The 26,481-nt window shown below is 41.3% G+C and overlaps 1 protein-coding gene across 1 annotated transcript in view; it reads right to left on the reverse strand.

Annotated features, from left to right (window-relative positions):
- The window catches only part of cntn3a.1 (contactin 3a, tandem duplicate 1), a 140,684-nt gene extending 115,235 nt beyond the window's left edge, over positions 1-25,449 (reverse strand). Inside the window, exons 1-2 of the mRNA XM_079558591.1 lie at positions 24,948-25,449; positions 5,816-5,956 (exon numbers count right to left, since the gene is read on the reverse strand). Coding sequence (XP_079414717.1) covers positions 5,816-5,870 — 55 coding nt within the window. The 5' untranslated portion in view covers positions 5,871-5,956; positions 24,948-25,449. The remainder of the gene's footprint in view (positions 1-5,815; positions 5,957-24,947) is intronic.
- Between the last annotated feature and the right edge of the window lie 1,032 nt (positions 25,450-26,481).

The following is a 26,481-nucleotide window of genomic DNA, read 5'->3' on the forward strand; positions in this document are numbered from 1 at the left end:
GCATTTCCAGCAACACCCTGGAGGGGTGGGGATTGCAGGGGGTCCCAGGAGCCTCGTCGGGTCAGATGGGCAGGTCATATAAGAGATATTATTTGAACATTTTAGATGGTTAAAAAAATATATATGACTGAGAAAGGGCTACAGCACTATTGTACATTATTTTTATGTTTTGATACATTCGTGGGAGCTGCGATTTGCTTGGTCTGACTTCAACTAGCACACCCTTTAAGGAAAAAAAGGTTGGGAGCCACTGGCTCGGACCAGTGGTTGTCAACTTGTCAACCGACATGACTTTGGAACCCACCATCACCACAGGCCGACAAGCTGTGAGCCAAAGAGCATAATTTACTCCAACCCCTGCCATTTCAACCTATTAAATTGAATGTGAAACAGTTTTCTCCACACATTGTTGATTTAAGCAATGAATAAGCCTGTCAAGCTGAAACCATGATCGAAACATCCAAGTGGTTTTGCACTTTTTCATCAGACATATTGAAAGAAATATTCCCTGGAAATGGCTTTAAGTGCACCAGGAAAAAATACATTTTACAATGCCCCACAAAGCATCATAAAAAAGGGTTGTAAAATACATAGTTACTTTCTATGACAATGCATTTTATATCAAGCATATTTTTCTGTACATGTTTCTTACCAATTGTCTGCACATAAGTTATATGCTAATTACTTGTCAAACACATCAGTGATTGCAATGACTGCGTTTATACAGCCGCCTCCAATTAGAAAAAACAACTGACTGATTAGCCTGATGCTATATCACAACACATAATGTATTTTGACACATAGAAATCGACTTAGTGCATAATTACTGTCACATTTTCCTTGCCATTGGACAATTAGTATGGACAATAGTATTTATGTGGAGCTTTGTGGAAATGAAGCTAAATGCTATTCTTTACATGTGATAGCGGCTCATTGGTTTAGTTTACATAGCGTGTAGATCACATATAAAGATCTACTGAATCATTAACACCAGGCATTAAATGCTTACTGTACGTGTTCAGATGGTTTGGGAATCTGAAAGGGAGAGTACCAACATACTGCTCATCTTCACATGAACTTCAAAGATAAATAAAGAAATAAAGCGCTCTCTTAAGCCTTCCTTGGCATTTTCTGGTGAATCAATGAAGAAAGTCAATATTTGAAACTCCGATCGTCTCTGGATGTTCGCACGAGGGAGACACAGCGAGGGGGAAAGTAGTGGAGAGTAATTTGGACTACAAGCATAACGTCTTTTGGGGTGAAAAAAAGTAAAAATATTCTATTGAAAAGCAGAGCTAGTGGTGTTGGGAAAATGGCAGGTGCTCTTTGAATGTGTGGGACACGATGTTCTGAACTGGCACTTCAAGGTCTACCGGTGGCACGGGAGGGATTATAGTGGAATATATCACAACTTTGGCACTTCAACTATGCACAATTGACTGGAAATTGGCTTCAACTTGGTTTCCAGTGCTTGAGGTTATGTAGAAGGAGAGAGTGGGAATTGGGGCACTGCAAAAAAAAAAAAAAAAAAAATGATATATGCTCAGTATGCTATATCAATTGTTTTTGAACATAATGACACTCCAATTACTGCCAAATATGACGACTGTCTCTGTGCTGCCAGCTTCCATTTGCAGAAGCTTGTTATCTCATCTCTTACAAATCAAAAGGATTATTCGTATTTTTGAAAAGTCAACAAAGGCGTTCATACATTCTGCTCTGCGGCTATATATATATATGTATAGCTTTTCCATACACTTGACTATAACACCTCCTTTTTCGATTAAAAACAGTCTTGCACCACTGTTAAATGTGTATCTTTGCTGACTATTTGCATGGGCCCTTGAGACTCGGACTCTGCTCTAAAGACTTGCAACTGTCTCAAACTCACGCATTTGCTGCTAACTTAAAAGCCCATTTTTAAAGCTGTCTTATAACGTTATAACAATTCTAATCGAACAAAACATGTATAAAACTCTTACACTCAGAGACCTAAGAGTTGTCTTAGACTTGGCACAGACTTGTGTGCATCTCTCTAAGGCTAAATCACTACATCACAACTTATAGTTTTAAACAAGACATACTGTACCTAAATAAAGCCTAAATTCAGTTTTATCTAAATTAAAGAAAGACTTGAAAAATGAATGAGCTGGCACCTGAAGCAGCCTGTGTGACAACATTTGTTTAAAACCACTACCCTGTTCATGTGGACCAACTACGAGCAGAATCGTGGAACAACCTAAATATTCCTATATTCAAAACTCAACTTAAAAGGATATTTCAGGATTTTTGACATAGGGCCTCATTTCCTAGTTATCCCGATATGTTTTTTTTAAATTCATGCAGTCCTTATATTGGAAGAGTTTAGTGGTGCTAGTACTAGGCTAGCGCATGTCTATGGTAACTAGTAGCCCGCATTAAAAACAGTCTGACCCAAGCACAGTGCTTCACTTATAACACCAGATAAATATAAATGTCTGTGTTGACTGAATCATTTTTTAAATATAAAAATGTTGCATTAAAAATAACTTATATTTGAGCAGCATTAGCTTCCTGGTTGTAAGCTACCCCGCGGCGAGTTGATCTGCTCGGTTACCGGATCGACAGAAGTTTGTTTACCTGCGGCAGCATTACTACACGTGGAATTCACAAAGGAGCTTTCTACAAATCAGATATGGCAACGTTTGGAGGATTACCTGATGATCGTGAAGAGGTTTATAATGCAGGCTACTAGTTACCATAGACATGCGCTAGCCTAGCACTAGCCTAGCACCAGTAACCTCTTCAAATATAAGGACTGCATGAACTAAAAAAATATACATATCTCCAGAAATCAACAACACTCTGAACAACTAGGAAATGGGCCCTATGTCAAAAATCCTGAAATATCCCTTCAAAATGTGGCTTAAAGGAAACGAGTCTTGTGACCATTAGGTGTACTTTTTTAACATCTCTTTTGCTGTACAAACTGCTGTTCCATTGTTAATTGTATCTTGTTTATTTCTGTTATCTGCCTTGGCACTAAAAACGATATGATCCGGTATGTTTTCAACTGTTTTTTTTCTTTCATTAATGCGCATTGCCCCAAATAAAGAGAGAAAGAACAAAAAAAAAGCATATGCATTAATGATTAATATCTTGTTGAGTGCAGTAGTAACTTGTTACACAAAGGTTGACCGCGTATCTGCCCTGCACTGCCTGTACTCTCCTATGTGAGACCAAAGCTCTCCCTGACCGAACACACGGTGCAGCGCGGGCCCCTGCTCAGACCTGCCGGCCCCTTGGGGAGGACAGAGAGTTGAGCTGGTTAACTCTGCCTGAACCCGCTCTGGGAATGGACTCCCCTTGGCCCCAATGCTCCAAAACGCAGCTCATGTCCAGTGTTTATTAAAGCAAAACGCTTCCACAAGATCAAGATAAATAGCTCTTCCTCTACCATTTCCACAACCTAGCACACTATCTCAAGTCTGCAAGCTAAAAAATGTCTTCCTCAGCTTTGGAGGTCTATGGTTGTATTGCACCATACTTGTCTTGCAAGTGGAGCATATGTAATGTTGCCCCTCTCGGAATATTAATGCCTGCGTTCTGTGAGTTGCCAGCTGCGTGTGAGTGAGAGAGTGAGGCAAGGGCTGTGCAACACAAGTCTTTTCAGAAATTATTTGCACCCGGCTCCATTGTTAAGCACTAATTTGCAGCAAATACTGTGAATGGAGGTTTTGCACATAATTGGGGAAGTGTATTTATGGAGAGGTCTAGTTCCGTCGCTGCCAGACACAGACTTGAATTGACTTCTTGAAGATAACAAAACAAAAAAAAAAGCTTCATGTCTGAGATGCCATTTCTGCTGACAATAGCCGTGTTTCCGTTTGACATGAGGCAAATTTGAAGGGAACTTTCGGAGACGCAACCAGGAAAATATGCATTAGCAGCAGCGTTTTTCCGTGGAGTGCTGCTTCTATTTTTATGAATCTATGGCTAAGATTAGGCTGTTTACGAGCAAGATGCGTTGAATAATTGAACTGCTTCGATAGCAACAGCAAACTGTCTATTTGAAGAGCAGATTATTATGTAATTTTCAACAATTAGAGGCAAAAGAAGCCTATCATTTTGCGAAATGCTCGAATCAAATCTCGAATGCTCGAATCAGACAAATAAAAGTAACAAAATAAGTGAGATAACATTGGCAAATAATTCAGTACAATATAAATACACAACAAGCATTTATCAAAAAATGTATTTACTTAAGTAAACACATTTGGCACTTATTATTCCAAGTTCAAACCGAAGCAAACCTCTTAACCTCCTCTTCTTAAACTGAAAAAGCTTGTGGGGAGGCTTCTGTTCTGAAAATTCTGTTGCAAATTCTTGGTTAAAAAAAAATGAATGCAGCATTGTATAGAAATCAATCTTGTGGCATTGCAGAAGCTTAGGCACTTTATTTAACATTCAGGAATGAAACTGGGCTGGATATTGCTCATGTAAATTATTGCTTCCACAGTATTGTTAAATTGAAGCAACACTAGACCCGCTGATACTTTTAAGTGCCCTTTTGTGTCTCACTCACTCTTTTTCTGTTTTGTTTTTTTGTCGAAAAAGGGTGAAACTAATATGGACAGAGGCTGGACCCGAGTATAGAGCAATGTATTTAATAGGATGCCTAACTGGGACATGATGCAGACTGATAGCGCAGATTCCTATCCAAAGTGAGTCACTGTTCCCTCGGGGCACCATCATTAGACAACAACTGATGTCTATGGGATTTTGCGATAAGAACCTTAAATGCCATGTTGGCAAATATGGGCTTTTGGCATGATGTGGAACTCTTATAAAAAGACTAACACTCAAATATCCTGCACAGTCATGATGGAGGCGGACTAATTATTTCTGTGCCAACTGTGAGGAGGGGCGGTCGATTTGGGGATAAAAAGGCAACATGAAAAGATTACTCATTTTCCAAGACACAAAAAGCGCATTCATCTCTCTTTGACATTCAAACGAGATGTAGCATTTGACCCTGAATGTTTCGGGAGATAAATTAGGTTGCTCATTAAAAGCAAGATCAATGGCATGTTTTTTTTTTTTGTACTTCTTCCGTCGCCATCTCTATTAGACTCATAACAAACAAGGCGCTTTTTTTTTTCTCTTTTTAAACAAATGACTTTGCAATTAGGAGCTTGGTTGGCAGGGATGGTCAGTATCAAACTACACTGACCGAAGTACTTTACTTAAGGAGAGCTTTTGAGGATCTGTGCTTTACTTGAGTTCTATTTTGGTAGAAAGCTTATTGCTTTTACTCCCTAACACTGAAAGATGAATACAACGCTTTCTACTTCTACATTTCTAAACAAGACTTTTAAGTTGGTTTGACAGGAAATCATTTGATGTGAGTGGGAAGTGGAGGCTGTAAAACAGAGGTGTCCAACCTGTGGCTCAAGAGTTCACAGCCGCTTTCCAAGTAGCACTTCAGCTTACTACATTTACACACAAGCGTAGAGAGTTACGCTTGATTCCTCATTGGGCGGACGAGTCATATGCATCAAGTCCAGATGCATTTTACCTTTGTGCCCCCAAATGGTTGATCTTTCTGGGCAGGATGATCACAATTTGCAAACATATAGGTACATTAATTTTAATTACTTTCTTGTAAGTGTCCAGGGTATTTACTCAAACACCCTCAAAGCCCAAGTTGGCACTGTTTAAAAAGGTTTGGCGTCCCCAGCTGTAAACCACTGAAAACCATGAAAACAATCTATCTATAACAAGCCCCTGATTACCCAAATACAAAGAAAACAGAGAGGATGTTTGGGAGACTCACCTGCCACACTCTCCACCAATGACAGCAGCAGAAGAAGTTTCCATGGCAACTCCATTTCAACGGTCTCAGGTGAACACAGCTGACATCCAATCACAGGTGTGGACTGTCGGCTTTGTCCTGTGCGACGTGTTCACTGTTCTTCTGTGAAATGGAAAGACAATGGGATTGAGATTTAGACATGAGGTCTTACTTGCCACAGCTACACAATAAAGAAGACACAGTGATACAGGCAGATTTCAAATAACTCTGTTTGAATTAAAGGGGTCAACCTTTTTGACCTTTTAACCATGTCAATGTCATCTAAACCATACCCAAAGTGGCGTTTTGCTTTATTCCTTATTTTCTGAGTAATGAGTACAGCTCTGCCCAGTCCTCGAAGATGACTAGTCAACCTCTGGTACACGCAGAGCAGACCAACCCCTCTAAGTGCCTGTCCTTGTAGTAAACATAAAGGGAGAGACCAAAAGCAATCATTTCCGTACACAAGGCAACTCAATGCGCCTTACAAAAGAAGATATGCGAAAGACGTGGAAAATACACAGTGCACAAGGTCACATGCAGAATTTTTTCTTGGGGACAGGAAGGATGACCGAAACGTGTTGAGGCAAACGCAGAGCGACGGGGGCGTGGTTAGGGAGGGGTATGTGTGTGCAGTTGTTTACAATCCTGAAAGTCAGTGTTATGCAAAATATGACCCAGAGAGCTCAGTCCGTATCTCGTTTAGCCCCGCGGCTTGGCCTTGAAAGGAAAGTGTTGACTGCATAGGAGAGATTAGAGGTCCAGCTGCTTCAAACCTACTCTATCAGGAGGAAGTGAATTATTCCAGTAATAGTTCATGTGGTCATACCGCCTTTGCTCTGCCCAATCCCGTCAGACCTTGGAAGCTAAGCAGGGAAGGGCCTGGTCGATACTTGGATGGGAGACCGTTTGGGAACACCAGGAAGCCTAGCGAATGTAATGCGTGAGTGAGCGAGTGGTGGTGGTCGGAGGGGCCGATGGCGCAGACTGGTTGCCTCGCTTCCATCAGTCTACCCCAGGGCAGCTGTGGCTACAATAGTAGCTTACCACCACCGAGCATGGAGTGAACGAATAGTGCAATGTAAAGCGTCTTTGAGTGTCCAGAAAAGCGCTATATAAAACCAATGCATTATTATAAATGTATAATTAATTAGCTTTTGCTTGGTCTCAGCATTAGTCCAGTTCTCCAGAGCAGGTAGTTCCCTCCACAGTTCATCCCTTTTCCTCCCAAAATATAATCCACCTATTGTCTATCTCCACAGCGAGAAGTGATTCCTTTCAAGCCTACAACTTAAAAAAAAAAAAAAAAAAAGGTCTTATGTGTGTTCGCTGCAAGAGGTTCAGTACTTTGATTCTAGTCATCAGTGGTTAGTGAGTATCTTTGGGAGCCCACTTTTAATACTTTACAGATGACCGCTTAGTGAACCTTGGCCTGCACCAAAGTGGCTTGTCCAGGGGGCCAATTTAGTAATATACCGGAGGTGCTGTGTATGAGAAGGAAACATGATCATATGAGTAACATATTACAGCCACAGTGCGGAACAGTCCAGCTTGTTGACTGCTGTGCAAAGGCATGCTGGGTACTTTTTAGGCCGGCAGAAGAACTATTAACAGACAGAGTTCAGTGTTGTGCTATGACAGGCCTAAAAGACTGCCATGTAAAGACTGAGGTATTGGAATCAGAAAGAACCTTCACATCACACTTTTTATTGATTGTGCTGTAGCTTAACCGGGAGATACCATCTGACGTTAAACTAACTCAGAAGCTCAAATGTGTTTGAAATGAACACCCAAGCAAGTCAGTTCAAGTTGGTGCAGTTCAATCCAACGGAGTAAAGTAGCGGCCCATATGAAAAGAGAAAGTGTCATCCGCTGAAACAGATCCTACAACCTCTGACTGTAATACATTCAAATAATCTGCACATTGATCGGGGGAAATAAATACATTTTCAATTTGAATTTGGGCCTTTTGCTGTAGATTACAGACATAAATATGAGAGAAAAATATATTGCAGTTTTTCTATCTTTTATGTTTCATTTAAAAACATGGCAAAATTGTCTGTTTTTTGTTTAATTGCAACAAAATATAAATAATGGATTGAGCCAGGCTTAAATTGATGGTTATATATTGTTGATAGATTAGTTACAAAGATATTTTTTGAGTGGATTTGTAATATCTTGCTTATTTTTTTCATAAGCTTGTTATTAGTACAAAATTTAAAATATTTCCTTGTGTGCTGGGGTTCAAAATTCAGTATCCCAGGTTAGGAAATTGATATTATAATCCCTCTGAAGAAAATGTTGATACATTCTTGATACAACTAAGGCGCAGTCAACAGAACGTCATAAAATAAGCAAAGGATGAGTTTATGAGGCTTAGTTTCGCCCTTCATTACTTAAGAGGTGAGCAAGTGGGACGGTCTGAATTATGAGATCCGAGCACGCCAAGTGCTGCTTTGTCACAAGATCAACTGAACACATTACACCAAGGTCAGTGAGGCTTCTAATGCTAAATGGATAGTCCAGTCGTGCATAGTCCAGCAAGCTAAATCCCTCCACACAACAGCTGGATCAGATAAACTATTGACTGGGAGTTGACAAGTAAACGCTGCAGCTGTGTGCCCATGAGGACACTTCACATTTGTATGTCTTCTAAGATTTGAAGATGAGGGAATTGTAAAAATCACAAGCCTGCTCGTCTCCACTGTGCGATGGTTCAAAGAGAGAATTAGAGCTACGACTAAAGCTTGTCGTAGAAAGTATCAAGTAGCAGTTTGGCTTTACCTAAATATAAAAGCTTTACTGGCTTTCGCCTTTTACTGTAATTGATCAATTTTATGTTGATGTTGTATTGATTCGATCTGTTTCAAATCAAGTTCCGATCACTTTTGTAGGTCTTCGCTTTCCAGTCGAGAAGCTTTTAGATTCAGGTAAAGCCGAACTGGAGAAACTGTGCTCGGCTCAGTAAAAGGTTAACTCTGTTCTAAACTCCACGTTAAAACTGTGTAATACACGGCTCTGACTCATTTGATCCTCAGCAATGCTAAATGCGCTCATGCTTGGCCACATGTCAGAGAGAAGCATCTCAAATGTGTCCATTACACCGTGAAAATGTGTGCTTTTATGACCATATTTCAGTTCAACAATGTACAATTAAACATATCTTTAGATTCAAGCTAAACTCCACTGCAGCATCCACAGCGAGTTATGTGTCAGAGCTAAGCTTTCATCTTGTTGGGTTAAACTTGAATAATAGGGATCGTTTTTTTGTGAGCGCAACATCAGGCAATTGGTTCCTCGTCGTGAACCCTTTTGAAAGCAAACAAAAGCCTGGCTGACAGACACAGCCCTGCCATGTAATAAAGCATTGTCCGGGGTGCCGTACATTCTTCTGAGCAGCGGGGATTATGTATTTGAGACATAAAAGAGCTCACTGTATACGTAGACCACGACCATCTCAGTCCTGCGGGAGGGAGCACAATTGATTTTCTCAAGGACTAAAGTGTCATTCATCTCCGCTTAGACCTAAACCCGTTCAGAAAAGAGGTGATGATGGCAGACAGATGTGCTGCGGCTGCCAAGGAACGGATATTTTCCAAATAATATTGGGTGTTTAATTCATAGTCTTGAATGATTAGATATTTATTGCAATTTTTATCTATTTATCTTTCTTTCTTTTTTTTTTTTACAATTGTGTTATTCATTTGTTTTTGTTTTTCATATCATAACGTTTCTTCTTCCTTGGGTGGAATATTGACACTCAATAAAGTCATTCTGATTCTTAAACAGAAGTTGTTTTTTTGTTGTTGTAAAAGGGGAAAAAAAGAAAATAAAGTACATATACCTGATAAAAGAAATAAACAGTACAGGCTGTAAAAGGAGGAGTTGAAAAAAAAAAGTGTAATCTCAAGAAATATCTATGCATTTAATATTCCCTTTTAGATAGTAAAATGAAGCTAGTGAGAGTTCAAACTGGAAGACGTATCTGCAGCATTTTTGAGGTAAACAAATGTATCTACATACATGCAAAACTAAAATCCTATGTTCAAATTTGTCTGTGTACATAAATATGCGTTTTTTTGTTGTTAAAAACCTTGCCTTTTTTTTTTTTTTTAAACGTAATCTCATAATGTTTATAGCCATGAAATCATTTGAGATAGATAAACATTTTCTGGCTACTGATATGGCTTCTAAGTGTGAAACAAATTGTAGCCCTGTACATGATTCCATTACTGAGCTACAGCTCTTTAAAGGTGCACACAAACACAAAAAGCACCCAGGAGCAGAAAAGGTGGCTACAACTCCATGTTGTGTAAATTGTCTTAAAAAAAAAAAAAGTTACACCCAAATCTGAGAGGGTTACCTGGGAAGATTCTGTGATTTTGGGCTGATTTGGCACGGAATGAGCCAGTGTTATCTCAGGTACATTTGTGGTTAATTTTACATTTCAGCACTGACCCGTTGGATTGCAAAATATCTTCTTATAATTGTTATGGAATATAGCCATCACTTATTTGATAAATGTGCATGTTTTTCTACAGCTGACACAACTTTGTAAAGTGGCACGCTGTTAATATTCTTAGTTGTGTTTAGTTTTCTGCGGATAGATTGGAAAATAGCACATCATCACGGCCTTGAAGGACGTTATAATTGATGTGTTAATGAGCTTAACCTTTAATAATTAGTCTTCCTTCGTCTGTTTTTTTTTTTTATCTTCTGTGCGTCGCTTGCTAATGCTGGGGTTTGTATCTGTGGCTGTGTATAAGGTTTATCGTTGTACGCTAAATAAATGATGAAGAGAGTGAACAGCAGCAGCTCAGCTTGTTTTTCCTACATGGGAGTCTACAGAGCTTTGGGTTGATTGCAGTGGCCCTCAAACTGGTGGTTCTTGGGCGTCTCCAGCTGGTGCTAAGGGTATCGGCGGGCGATTTGCCAACATTTTAACGTTACAACTTTCTTGGAACAAAGATTGCAATTTACATTTGATCATGATTCATATAAGCTTCATGTTCAGCAGCTTTACATCGTCTTTGAGAAGTTACTCAAGCCATCTGGTCCTCTCTCAGTGTGAGCATGAGTGGAATGAAGGAGAAATGTTTCTATTTAAGCACGGCATTAACGTACTATCTTTTCTCATCTCGTCTTCATTTGCCTCTCCGTGACTTCATTGTTTTGATCCACTCTGCTTGAAAGTGAGCGTATAGGCTTGATGTGTTCAGTGACGTTGACAAAGGTGCAATTATCGTACAAGAAGCACATTTTCCAACCACTCCAAAACGTATACTTATGGAAGTAATAGCGTTGTCCGTTATGTGTTTGAAAAACTTTAATTATGTGTTGGTTTGTCGATTATTTTTTGGGCAAGTAGAGCTACACAGTTAAGGCTTCCAGTCTCCCTCCATTTTGTGAAAGTGGTTTTGTGAGGCTTAAACTTGTGTTTTTCTCAATATGTACATTTGCTGTGGTGGTCCTTGACTGTGGTTGGTGGATTGTGTTGGTCTGTGTGGCCAGTGCGCCATTTTTTTTTTTTTTTCTTTCCTTTAAAGACTTTGTGTTTGATTTTTAAGAACACTGGTTTTAGTTTAGTTAAAGAGGGGGTATTATGCTTTTTTCAATCACATAGCACCAGACTATATCACACTACAATGATGACCAAACCTTCTGTTGGTCTGTAAATGCAGTAAATTAGAAACTGCCTTGTATAAAATTGCTCTCTCAAAATGGCTGCAGCAAATGTCTTGAAATAGGCCGCTGTCTCTTTAAGAACCTCTGTCCCTTTCCGACACGCCCCCTCCACACGCTGTCTGTGGCATCAGTGGGGAGGGGGTTCTGCTGAGGAGGCTAAAATGGCTGCCATCAGAGTTAGCCAAGGCAACACTTCAGGCATGTTTTTAATGAGGGAATGAAATAATAACATGATGTAAAGCTTGAAAAAGTCCATTTTGCATAATACCCCCCCCTTTAACTTCGTTTGTGTCTCATTTTGTCTGTCACTCGTTTTGTTTTTAGGCCAACTGTGAGTTGTTTTGGCACACACACCTGAACTATTGCGAGCTGCTCAGCGAATCAGCTTTCAGACCATACATGGAACAGAACCGGAGTTGCCCTAACAGTTCTTGATCAGTGGTCTGGTGCAGACTGCTGCCTGTCCTTGGGCGGGACGCTTCACCCACTGAATGTTGCGAATGAATGGTTGGTGGTGAAGGGGCCGATGGCAAAGTTCATCAGCCTCGCTTCCATTAGTCTGCCCTGGGCTGCTGCGGCTACATCAGCGAGTACGCAGTAGATTAATACTGAATTAGCTTGTCAACTCAGGCTTGTGCAGTGCAATAGTGTATCAAGAGTCGAAAAAGGAGTGAACCCCGACTACTATAGCGCCCACTTGCCGAGAGCATCTAGAGAATATTGGGAGAAAAAATGTATTTATTAACTACACAACCATTTTCTTAGACTACTGCAGCGTGCGGAAACAAAGAGGATTAAAAATAACAGCAGGGGACAGAGAGCACATCCCAAAAGTGCAGAGTGTAGTGAAAGATTACACTTCCATAGTTTCTCACTTATCTACAGGGCTGTTATCAGCGCGCCTCTGAAAGCCATGACAGAGCATACAGATGGTGAAGTGAATTTATCAGGCCATCTCTGCTGCCTGCGCCTGCACTAAACCATTAAAGGCAACACTTCCAGCCCATAAATCTCATTATGCAGATGGAGCTTAGAGTGTCATTTTGTTCCTAACCTATCTCGCACTTATTAGGATGCAAATGTCATGAGTAAATGTTGGCTTTTAATAATAAAACACAGACACTTCAAATCCCTTCTCGTGCCCCCGGATACTTGAGGCACGTCGCCTTCGAGGAAGCAAGTGTGGTACATGCGTGCAGAAAAGTACAGCACACAGTAGAAATGTGACCAAACTTCACACAAAAAAAATAAATTAGAAGCAAAATGGGAAAAGAAAAATGTTTTTTTTCTTCTTTTTTTTCTGGCCAGATGGAAAATGAATTCATTTTTTTTATGTGATATCAGAAGGTTTTAAATTAGATCTTGTTGCAGCTTCGGAAAAAACAGATCGACCTTTTCAACATGTTTGTGAGCGCAACTATTTGTAATATCATCTCCCCTGGATCTTTTTTGTTATTGACAAGGGAAAATATTGCCTATCTATTTGAAACACCAAAACCTTTTCTTGCAATCTTCACATTGGTTCCCCAGACATTCGCTGACGCTTTAGACATAGATTGCAAGGTGACTTTGACCTTTACTATATTATTTATTTACAAGCAAGAATTAAAAATGTAACAGTACATTAATGGGATGCTCAGATTGTTGTTGCAAAAACAGCACCCAACTACATCAATATATAACATAACAATATTTAGACTGTTCACTAGCAGCCTATTTCAGACGTAATCCTCTATATTCATTTGGACTCGAGCGCTCTGAGTCACTTCATTATCAAAAACATGAAAAGATTAAGAAGTCATTAAAGTAAAAGTATATGCTTAGCTATGATGTTATTGCGTTTGTATCGTGCGTCTTTATGACTAGGTTATACACAAGTACTTAATCAAAGATTATTTAAAGCCACACCATTTAAAGCAGTACTAAGTAACTCATGCCCATAGAGGCCATGAACGCCACTGCAGGTGTCGTAGCATGTTGCGTTTTTTTTACACATTAATTGTCCGTGAGAGTAAATACTACGCTGACAGAAAAGACAAAGGGAGAGAGAGATATTGTTAATCTATTGACACAACGGAGATCATTATTTTTTCACTCAAACTTGGCTGTAAATACTGTTTAAGTGGCGCTCGCACACAGTTAGATTTGCCCGTTAGCCTGTTAACTTCTTCGTCGTAATTCTCTTAGTGTTAATTGCGCCTCCGACCCGTAGGCAGCGAAGTTGCAATTTTCTGGCCAGAGACACCAGGGGGAGATGAAAGGCCCCCCCAACACTACGGGACTACGGAAAGAATTTATTATGGTAAACAAGTTACTTAGTACTGCTTTAACATTTCACCCAATGAAATAAAAGCATTTGTTTTATAACAGAGATTTTTTATCATTAAAATGACCAAACAAACGTGTGTTTGCTGTGTGTTTCCTGACGTGTCACTTTACTGGGACGTCTCCAGCTCATTAGATCCTCATCCAAATCCATTTTTTGATTCCCCAATGCAAAATGAGCATTTTCTGTGTAGATGGTAATTAGAAGCATGTTTTTTTATTGCTGGCAACGTTATAATCCAAAATGTCACGCAGTTTCCCTTCAAAAATAAGTATTTATTTTTAGTCCACCATTATAATTCAAGTTTTGAAACATCACTGAATTTCGATAATGATCAGTTATGAACCCTTTACAGTGCACATTTTTTATTTTTTTCTAATTATCACTTAGTTTGATGGACTAATGACAGTGGGGGCAGTAATTATGAAGGGAAATAGTAATTTAATGAAGGACACGTGAAAAATGAGTCTAACCTGCCTTATGCACTTTAATTTGTTATGGTAAACGTGCATTTCTACCATTGCAAATAAACTGACTTTTCCTGGTTGAGGAAATCTTTTGGTAAAAAGCCCAGGCTTTTTACCAAAGCCTGGGCTCAGTGGCCCCTCACATCACCTTCTTTGATCCCCATTACGCAGCATGCCCCCTCAGAAAGAAGACATCACAAACTGGGGTTAGTGGCCAATCACAGGCCGCCTTTTGATCCATCTAAGATGATGTCGAAAGGACCTTGGGAGAGTCCGTGTGGCACTATCCTCCTCAAAATAAATTAATTACCCATGCGACCCTAAGTGGGGCCGTCAGGCTGGGTAACTTACTTTCATCCTAAATTGAATCTCGCATTTGCTAGCCCTGTGAAAAGTCAATGGGACAGGAAAGAAGGCTTTTAGATGCATGCTTTTAAGTCCTGCCCACTTTCATGTCTGCGGAAAGAGCCAGCGGTTGGGAAATGGAGACGGATCAAGGCGGCCACAACTGCCCTACACTCTGCATAACCTGACCCAATTCAGACCGCATCGTCTCCTGCCACTTGGATAAATGGCAATGGATGCTTTCTGATGGATTGCAGTGAAAGAAGCGATGTGCAAAGTCTGACAATTATATCTCTCTTAGGTGCTTCTTTAACAGTTTAATTTATAAATGCATGGTGTGAAAATAGCCGCATACAACTGAAGAGAATGGAAAAATTCAAACCATTTATCTCAAAATAATAGGGTTAGCTTTACCAACCACAGGGAAGAATTGAAGGCAGGAAAGTGGTTAAGTATTTATTGCATCTTCCATAATTACAAGCACGTAAATGCATGTAGTGAAAAGTCTAGATTTTGTAGTCGTTTAAGACACATGTATTCTACTCAAAGTCTCTTCTTTCAACAAAGTTTTTAACAGGAAATACCTTCATTGTCAGCAGCTCTTTCTCCGACACAAAAAAAACTGACTTTTGCCACTCGAACAGAATGTCTTTTTTTAAGGCCACCTTCTGTGAAAGGCAGAATTGCAGGCAAACAGCTGCAATTACCTTTCTACCTTCACGTGGAGTCCGAAAGCTTCGTATCAAGTGACCGTAAGCACTCGCACAGTCACACAATTGTGCCGTGAAGCAGTGCAGAGTTACGTGCCTTGGAAAACGACAAACAAGACTGCCAACTTTCTGATAATGATGACCTTATTAAGCTTTTATTTAGTTCTCCAGCGGACCACATTTGTTTGTTTTGTTATCAATACTCCAAGTGCCAACTCTATTGAGCGCTCTGTCCATTATGCTCTAGGTCGGCTGTGGGTAAATAAATAAATCAATACAAATAAAAGGTAAAAGACTTACCTTTTTACACACACACACAAACAAAATGTAATATATATTTTTTGATCTAAAACAATTCCAACTACCCTCTGTTGAGTGCTTGCAAACCGGTCCACCTTCACAGTGTGAACGGCAAAATTGCCGGCTGCTACCAAAAGCTTCAAATGGTAACAATTACTTGTCTACTTTTATGAGAAGTCTAAAAGCTTTGTGTTAAGTACCGTAAGCACTCAAACGGTCGCACAATAACGTCTTGAAGCAACGGAGTAAAGTGTCTCAGCAAAGGACAAACAAGACTGCCATTTTCCCCACTACAGCGTGATCTTAACCTGATTTCTGCCATTTGGGGTTAGGGTTAGAGTTATTATCTCCAATGATGCATATCCAAATCTCAAAGCGCATTGACTGGAGAGCTTGCAGCCTTTTTGTCAGTGTGATACCGCTTTCAAAAGCCAAGACCCTCAAGTTTCTAAATAACGTGTACGTGCAAGAGCTGTGCAACTGAAACACAACTTACATCACATTTGCCGTCAACATAACCCTAAACAATGATCCTAAAAATCTTAACCCTCGGATCCACCTTCAAACCCTCACTCAACCAGCAACCGAAATAAAAATGATTTATTTAATCGGATCAGATTGCTTTGTCCCTGTCAAAATAAATAAAGCGTATTGCTATTGTGGGTTAGTCATCAGTGTTCAAATTGGGGCCGTGACATCACCATTCTCCGTGAGTCCCTCCGTGTCCAGTTTACATGAGGCTGCTTCCTCCAGAGTTTTCAGCGGAACCCGCAGTCTGCAGTCACAATGTGCATTGTAGTGTAAATGAAAGATACCTCCGATACTAACCGGCCCAATTCCGTCTGTATTCTGGGTGAAGGAAGCTACTGCTCTGGGACAGACTTATGGAAGCATGCTCGCCAAACTATTCCAATGGCCTCTCCAGATGACCACCACTGACCAATCAATCAATTACACATCCCAGTCTCACAGGCAAAGGTGGGTGAGGCAAAAGGACACACTAATGGACACACTAATCCTCTGATGATGGTTCAGGGATTCATGGATGTTTACTGTTAATGTTGTTACACTTTCACAAAGACGTTTCGTTAACTTGCTCTCTGACTATAGCACGACACATTTGCTAATTGTTCACTGGTCCGTCCATTTGCAGACCAGACATAAGCAGCCACAGCCAAACTTCTGCCGTGCACAGCAGTTCGCCAAAGTGCTCCCGACTCACGGATCAAAAAGATTTAATTTGCACCAAATCGTGATGAAGAGGAGAGGTGTGCCGAATATCCGTTCACGCTTCCGACATGTTATTTTTGACTTTCTGCCCGACTGAGGAAGCTAAAACACATATTTCACATCTGTTAGACGAACGCTGATGGAAACACTGGAGATGTCAACTCTAAAAGGGTGTTAAAAATCAGGAAGTGAACATTTTGCGGTGGAAGCACAAGCACGGTGTCTTTAGGCCATAACGAATGACAGTCAAGTAAAACTCAATAAAAATGTAACTCATAAAATTCACAATATGTAGTTATGGTCAAAGGTGCTCCAGGGACAAACTTTGGGAATCTAAATTGACGAACCAAACAATTCATTTCAGATCAGATAGCAATAGTTATTACTTGAGAGTCGATCAAACATGGAAGATCAGCGTGTTTGTTTTGCCATTCTGACAGCTGCGCCACCTGTGTGCCCTCAATTTCCAAACACAATCTCTAAAAATTTGATTTCACTCTTTTCTTCCAGCGTTCGAACGGGTGGATGTTGTTCAGTTTATTGTTTGGACAAGGCCGTTTGACTGTTTGGTGTCACGAGGGCAGCTGGTGGAAACGGAGCTGCGGGTGATGAAAATGAAAAGAAAAGAAGGTATTATAATTTGAACAAAAAAGGTGAAATATGTCAGCTTTCAAAGTGTTATTTAGAGTTCAGTTAGCACAATGTCTGCAATGTCACAGTCGTTTCCACACAGAGAAAATACTGCTTTTTTATTTCCCCCTGTACCAATGAACAACCTTTTCAAATGGATTCCACCCACTTTCTTCTCCGTTTTCAATGGCAGAACTAAGAAAAAGAAACTCAAAGTATTGCTCAAACCCAATGCCAATTATTTCTATTCACAGATGTGAATATGTCGGTTTTGTTAAATTGATAAAGGGGTGATTTCTCTATGCCAAGTGGAGCAGAGAGGACGATCCACTTTTTATTATCAGGACTGGGTTTCCATCTTTTTCCAAGTGCCAGTATTTCACATAACCTGGTTTTAACTTGGTTTACATTACAAGAGCAACATTTTTTTCAGTTGCTATTCATTATATCTTATCTGGCCTTCCACGAGGCCTCCTCCCAAAAGGACATGCCTGGAACACCTCCCGTGGGAAGCGACCAGGAGGCATCTGAAACAGATGCTCTAGCCACCTCAGCTGGCTCCTTTCGACGTGAAGGAGCAGCGATTCTACTCCGAGCTCCTCCCAGGCAACTGAGCTCCTCACCCTATCTTGAAGGGTGCGCCCGGCCACCATGCGAAGGAAACTCATTTCGGCCGCTTGTATCCGTGATCTCATCCTTTCGATCATTACTCAAATCTCATGACCATAGGTAAGGGTGGGAACGTAGATCGATCGATAAATCGAGAGCTTTGCCCGGCGCCTCAGCTCCCTCGTCACCATAACAGTCCGATACAGTGACCGCATCACTGCTGACGCTGCACCGATCCGTCTGTCGATCTCACGCTCCATCCGTCCCTGACTCGTGAACAAGACCCTGAGATACTCGAACTCCGAGATACTTGAACTCCCCCACTTGAGGCAAGCACACCGCCCTGAAGAGGGGAAGCCATCTTTTTCCAGTGGAGAACCATGGCCTTGGATTTGGAGGTGCTCCTCATCCTGGCCGCTTCACACTCGGCTGCAAACCGCCCCAGTGCACGCTGAAAGTCCTGATTTGATGAAGCCAATAGAACAACATCATCTGCAAACAGCAGAGATAAGATCCTGAGGTTTTAAAACCGGACACCCTCCGGCCCCTGGCTGTGCCTAGAGATTCTGTCCATAAAAGTAATGAACAGAACCGGGAACAAAGGGCAGCCCTGGCGGAGACCGACATCCATTCTATGAAAAGACAATTTATTTCCGAAGAACAAGTTGTTGTCATTGTTTATTTGTGCTGGGAGCTGAGACAACCAAGTCATTTTCTTTACTGCTGTCTCACATTTTTGGTACCAGCTCATTCGGCACCCACGGTGCTCCAGGTTCGATAAATGCAAGATGGCCTTGGTTATTCTGCTTGAACAACTCGATTAATAAAAGTAAAATGACACGGATATCGCAGAGTATACTGAAGAGACTACAGAAAGGTCTTAAGCGGGACAGGATTGGTGGCCCTGTGCGATCCCAGTGTGATGGGGCTTCTTTTGAGGACAGCCACCGCCGCACACCTCATCAGTGCAGAACACGACCGCAGCACTTTGAGGAAATTCTGCGCCTGTTATATTTTTGAGACAAACACTTGTTCAGGTTTGAGTGGAGCCGAGCGACACCTCTCTCTTCTCCTCTCTTTGACGGCGGCACCTCAAGTTGATAAGGCCCGCACTCCAGGGCTTCACTCAGCCCCGTGACTCTGACAATGGCTGTTGATTCGACCTCAATCGCTGCAGCCCATCTCTCTCGCTCTCTCCCTTGCCATCACATTTTCAGGACCTCCAAAAGGCATTAATAGACAGCTCCCCCTTTTGTACATCCACAAGAGGAGAAAATTCACACTTACACACAGACAGCTCGAGTTGTGAATCATGAATGAATGTTAGCTCCTACGCTTTGCAAAATCTAGACAGGACTGGGGGGAAAAAATGGCACAAAATACTGCATCTTTAATCACTGAGCTGCGACTGCACTTGATCTGCAGACACCAGCCCGATTAGTGCTTCCTCTGAGTGCCTCCGGTCATTTAAAATTCATACGCGCTGCCGCTGCACCAGATGACTCCAATAGTAGGAGTAGTAGTGGGTAGTAGTACTAAGTAGTGATTAGTCGTAGTGGTAGTAATGCCCTCAACTTTCTGGGTTCACATGAATTAAAGAAGAGCAGAGATGTGGTAAAAATAGCAGTTGTAAAGTATAAATTCAACACTATCTATGCAATACTGCTATACGCATACAACATCGCTATAATCAATCTTGGCTCTTCAAAATAGGCTTTTTCTTAACAGTGTTAAGATCTCTTTCTTTCTTTCTTTCTTTCTTTCTTTCTTTCTTTCTTTCTTTCTTTCTTTCTTTCTTTCTTTCCTTACTTCCTTCATTCTTCCCTTCCTCCTTTCCTTCCTTCCTTCTTTCCTTACTTTTTTCTTCTTTCTTTCCTTCCTTCTTTCCTGCCTTCATTCCTTCCTTCCTTCCTTCCTTCCTTCCTTCCTTCCTTCCTTCCTTCCTTCCTTCCTTCCTTCCTTCCTTCCTTCCTTCCTTCCTTCCTTCCTTCCTTCCTTCCTTCCTTCCTTCCTTCCTTCCTTCCTTCCTTCCTTCCTTCCTTCCTTCCTTCCTTCTCCAAATCCAGCAACACCGTAGTAATACAAATCAGCACCTCCATGAAGAACACCTTCCATCTGCCAGAAGAGGAAGTCTGGGCAGAGTGCGGCATAAAACAAGCTCAGAAAATGCATTTAACATTTCTTAAAGCAACTTTTGGTTAGCAAATGGCCACTTTGACAGAAGCCGTACCAAAACAACCACAGCCATATTGGGAAAGAAAAGTTTTCCTTTTGTTTTCTAGTGTTCAAATACAGTTTTTCAGGTCAACAATTAATACCTCACTGTCTTTGTATCTTTTGGTATATATCTATTATTATAATCTTGTACAGTTTCACATATTTTACACGATATTCCCTTTGCAATGTGGTCAGTAAATGCACCATTCTTTCCCTTAATCCCGTTGTGGGTGGCTATTTCAGCATCTCTAGCCCTCAGGTTTGGCCAGTTGCCAGGTAAATACATATTAAAAGCTGAAAGTGGTGCTGTGTAGCCAAAAAATTACAATTCAGGGGGCCAATCTAGCACAAGTACAAAATTCTCCAGAGGATAACAAAGCAGTGTTTTGGACAAGTCTAGTTTTCAGACAGTATAAGAACACACCGTCTTACGAACGCATGCAACTCTTTTGAGGAAGTTATGCAAAAAGGGAGTCAAAACTTTTTCTTGGGCTCAATCTTTTATCCTTCCCCTCCCATTTTTCACAAATGGCACGCAGCAGGAGTCAAGGAAGAGCCAAGCAATTCCCAAGCCAAGATTCCACCTCAAACAGTGGCACAAGACAAAGAGACTAATGGTGTTTTGATCTGAGCACACAAGCCGCAGGCATAACATAACACACACCAACTTCCTCATTTTTCCAGACCGCACCGTGGGCTCTCACCAACAAGCTCATCCCAAGTTCCCCCCCCCCCCCCGCGACAATAAGCCTCTGAATGTGCTCAAAATCCTCCTGCTTGGCGCTTCCGAAACACAGGTTGCGCTATAATGAACAATGCATATGCAAATCACATAAGAAATCCAACTCTGAACAGTATCGGGAACCAAAAGAACAAGCGTGTTTTCATGTAAATGATTGAAATTGTGGTGTCAACAAAACACGGAATCACATAAACACATCTATAACGCAAGGTATTGAAACGCCTTGCCCATGGACACAACAACATGCACATGAATCAAAGAATCAAAAAACGTTATACATTAAGTGGGAGGACTAAGCATCACCCAAGAGTAAGAAAGGATTTCTTTCTCATAAACCTATCCCTACAGCACTATTGAGTTGAGATATATTTTTAGGTTTTATATTCCATTGACACTTAAGGTCTTTCTTCATAATCTTTCCCTAAAAACTGTCAGTGTAAAGGTTTGGCCGTAGAAAAGGTCTTGCCACCCCATTGATTTCAGCCAGGTTTTGTTCTTGTTCTGAACTGTCTAAATCAGGGGTCTCCAACAGGCGGCCCACGGGCCAAATCCGGCCCACGAGATGATTCAATCCGGCCCCTGAGATCAGGATATAAACACATTATAATCACGTGGTAAATGAACTGTCTGCCCCTGGGCGGCTGTGGCAGCAATAGTAGCTTACCACCAGTGCTGAGTGAATGAATTATGACTACAGTGTAGCTGAGACTTGTGACACATCCAATACACATCCGGTATATTTTGGCCCCCAGCTATTTACTTGGAGACCCCTGGTCTAAATTCTAGTCTAGTGATTAACCTGTCACTTTATGAATGCATTGTTTCAAGGACTACTGGTTTTTAATGTTTTTTTTTGGTCGGTATAACCAATGCTATGTCTCCATCTGCTCTAGAAGCTACTCAGGTGCTTCCAGAGGCTCACTCTCAGTTATTATAACAACTTTGTTGCTAAATAAGAAGCCATGTGCTAACTGCTGTGGCTTTTATTATTATTTTTTTATTACAAAAGTTTACATTTTACTTGAGTTAGAAACCCCCTACTTAGATTATGGACAATGCTTCTATTTGTGTATGATTTTGGTAGATTCAGCAAAGTAAAACTTGCGTACCCCCGCTATAAACATTCGACATTGTAAAATGCGTTGCCACCTCAGAAATCATCCCGGACCCTACTTGCCACCCTGTGATTTTTTTTCTAGATCCGGCCCTGGTTCAGAAAGTCAATAGCTTTGAGCAGTGCTGTAGTCGTAAATATGTCATTTGTTTGTTTTACCACAAAGCGCAATGCTAAAAAAATGGGCCTCGTCAATTAGCCACCTGCGGCAGCATGTCGTTTATTAGTCTTACAGTTAACACTCGCACACCGAGCGCTTCATTTGTGACTCGTGTGGTTGACAACTTCAATGTGCTGACTGTAATTAGCGACAGCTGAAAGATAGTCCTAGGAATGAAGTGTAAAATCATTTCAATTAGACAAATACAGAACTCTGTGCTCGTTATAGAACCTGTATAAATTACTTTCTCTCTCACTCGGAGTAAATTTGTTCAGTACATTCTCTCACTCTCAGGAGATGGAGCAAGAGACTGACAGATCCTACAGGGACCTAAGGATTGCGCCAAATAAAACTCAATGGCATTTGACCACAGACATTATCAGAACTTGTTGGGTGATGCTGTTTTAAAATAAAGTCACAGAGGAGCTCCATGGATTAGAGTTGTGATGCCTGCACAGACTATTCATGATCACAGAAACTTGCCTGTCTGCTTTTACACTATACATGATGATTGTTTCTTGGCCTTATTACAATATTTATGCTCCAATCTTGGTACACTTTCCATTGCTTGGTGAAAATGAACCCCCTCTCTCGGCTCACCTGTGATTTGAAACAGCCACTTTAGAAATGGCAGCTCTTAGGCCTCGCATATAAGAATGCACATAATTTTCCATTCATCAACACCGCTCCGTCTCAGGGCTGTTTCTCCCTCTATTCATGCAGGCCACTCTGAACTTCACGTGTATTTCCTTCCCCCCGCTCCAGTGACATCACCAGAAATGTGTCCAGCCATAAGCACACTTCCCCAAGGAGATCTGGAGTAACTAACCGTCCTGGCACTGAGACATATGGGAGGGAAAGGGGGCAAAAACACTCACGGCGATGAAAGAATAAGACTAGGCGTGAGGTTCAAAGCGGGCAGGAGGAAGGAGCTAAATACACAGCGGGAGGGAAAGGAGGGAAATTTAAACTACTATATGAATAAGACATGGTTCAAAGTATCTAAAAATATGTACAGGTTAGAATGTAACTTCTTATTTAGAGTACTTTATTTACAAAGACAGACCCATGTTTCAGAGGGAATAAAAAAAACATGTGTATGCGCTGATAAGACAAGATAGATAAGATAATCCTTTATTGATATCTCACAATGGAGAAATTCACTTGTTACAGTCGGCGTTCAAGAAGATCACTCAGAGTTGTGCAAAAACAGACAGGAAAATGTGCAACAAGTTAAATAGAATAAAAACGAGGTATCCCATGTACAACAAGCAAGCAGAAATACAACAATAGGTGAACAACAACAATAAAAAATAGGATAAAAACTAGAGCAGGTCACGTAAGTAAAATATCGGGGTGTAAAGTTGATGGTTAATATTTGTAAGTGTTTAGTGAAACTAAATTTAAATGGAGCTTAAATCTGACGACTGACACCACTTTGTATGAAAGAAAGGATAAGCATGTGCTGAGCAAAGAAAGGCATTTGAGAACACGATGGACACGATTGAATTTGTATATCTATAAGTATTTACCTTTGGGGGACAAAATGTGTAGCCTTCAGCCACTACATTCAATTTCATAGAAGAACAATGTATGAATTTGCCAAACCCTCTTGAATTAAATTGGGAGTGAAGAACATGCGGCCACTCCAATAGTTAAATAACAAGGCACTGGGGATATTTGTACAGTAAATTGCCAACGCCTGTATCAGGGGCCATCTCCAATTCACTTAATAGCCCAATCGTAATGTGCCAGACTGCTCCCTCTCTAACATATGGGCACTTGATTCAGCGAGAATCACTACTTCCAGCGGAGTGACACGCTAGAGGACTTTAGACAATCTCGGTCGCAATCAAGCTCATAGCCGCGGTGCAATCAAAGGGAAGGGAGCGATGATGAGCCTGAGCCTGGTCCAATCCCCCTGTTGATCACCGTGAGAGAAAAAAGATTCTAAAAGAGCCAAAAAAAAATGTTAGGTGGATCCGAGAAAGAGGGAGAGAGAGAGAGGGAGAGAGAGAGAGAGAGAGAGAGAGAGAGAGAGAGAGAGAGAGAGAGAGAGAGAGAGAGAGAGAGAAAGAGAAAGAGAAAGAGAAAGAGAAAGAGAAAGAGAAAGAGAGACTTGTGGCCAAAACGATGCTGGTGGCAATTGAAGGACAAATGTTGCTGTGCGTAATTGTTCGTGCATACATGGCTTCATCTCAGTCAGACACATTTCAGTTATCTTCCCAAACGGCCATGGAGCTCCCCTTACTCTCGTCTCCAAACGTGCGTAATTTGATAGTAAACACATAAATATCTGTACTGTTTCCCAACTGAGCGACGCTGTTTTACGTTGCACAAATTGTATAGATACCCTTTTAAGTGCGTTTTTTTTATTTTATTTTTACGCCACGCAGCGTCTACTTTTGTGCAATTTTGTCGTGAGCTTGAAACGTCACAGCTGCCCATTGTAAAACATTGTGGTGTTTTGTCGGGACTGGCAGAGCGAACTCTTGAGTTGACACTAGTGATGGATACGGCGCAAACAAAGACGCGTTGGCACTTATATGAACAAGATGTAGCTGTGCGTAAATATTCACCTGAGTAGTTCGTCCCCCGTGGTGCGTACTTATCCCTTCTCGGATATCCATGTTACGCCGCGCATTATCCGCACTTCTCCAGCCGAGTTAAACCTCCTCCCAAGTGTTGCTGCTGTGATAGAAACAGTCCTCCTCACGAACCTAAAACAAACGCCAGTCTTCGCGGGTTTCTTCACCTCTTAAGCGTTTAGAACAGTGTCCGAGCCTCCCCCCCAAAAAACGGTGCGCTCCCGTCGGGTTGGACTTCGCTCGAGCCCGGGCGCAGGCATTTGGGTCAGCCCCGGCGCGGAGACGGAGGAGCAGGTCGATGGGGAACCACACGAGTCAAAAGCGGGAGCGGTGGAGTTTCTAAAACGTGGAGAGGTCCCGCGCGCGTGTGTGTGTCTATACAGCTCACTACGGGGCTATCGCTTCATCTTGATACACGAGACACGAGCGCTCCCGTACAGCCTGCTGTGGAGCCCTGCTCGTCCGCCGGAGGACTGGAGTTGTTGGCTGTGTGTGCCTGTGCGCGCGCTGGAGAACGGGACACGTGGGATACGGAGCTGTGCGTGTCTGTGCTTGTGTGTGTGTGTGTGTGTGTGTGTGTGTGTGTGCGCGTGTGTGTCCCCGCTCTGTTCTCGACTCTCTCTCATAACGGGCTGACTGATGGCGCTGATCCGGAGGCGTAGTCGAATCATATGTTTTCAAAAAACGCGGAGACAGATTTAAATTGTCGGCAAATTGGATAATGATTTTTTTTTTTTTTTTTTTTTTTTTTTTTAAGCGAAACCACAAACAAAAAACAAACAAACACATAGCAGTTTTGTTTGGGGTTGGGCCACTAAATCATAGTGCCCACATATATCCCCGAGGACAATTGATTAAAGCCATTCTGGTCAATTAGTCAAAGTAAGATTTTGCCAATTGACTCCTCAACACCTGGAGAAAATGTGACATTATTGACGATGTATGCAAGGTGGTCATTTTATACTAGACTATTTGCTTAGTCGTTGACAATATAACTCACATGAATCAATCAGCCTACATTAAGCGTGTTTAAGGGACCTTTTAGATGAGCATGTGACTTTGATTTTTCCCCCCAGATCTATAAAGGTGAATACTTTTACAGTATTGATTATTTATATGGCTTGAAGGAGAGTGCTTTGTTGGATGATTTTACACGTAAACATAATATACAACTTTAACTGTTTTGGTTGTCTTTATTTTACGGCAGGTTTATGTGTCTCTGACCCCTTTTCCGTGAGCTCCTTTTATAAAATAAAAACAACAAAGAGCTATTTACGAGTATTGGAAAAATAAAGTCTCCTCGTAAATTTTCCAATTTTATAATGCCTGATTCTTTGCAGATTGTGGTCAATGTGTTTTTTTTGTTTGTTTTTTTGAGAAAATGCATAATGTGACTGGATAGAGTGATATGTTTTGCAAAGACATAAAAATTCACCTTTCAAGCCGAGACACCTTAAATAAGAGCTGGTTACAACTAGGAGGTCACTGAGTTGGGCCTACTTGAACTATGCCACACTGTGAATCG

The sequence above is a fragment of the Gobius niger genome (genome assembly GCF_951799975.1).
Source record: "Gobius niger genome assembly, chromosome: 6".
NCBI lineage: Eukaryota > Metazoa > Chordata > Actinopteri > Gobiiformes > Gobiidae > Gobius > Gobius niger.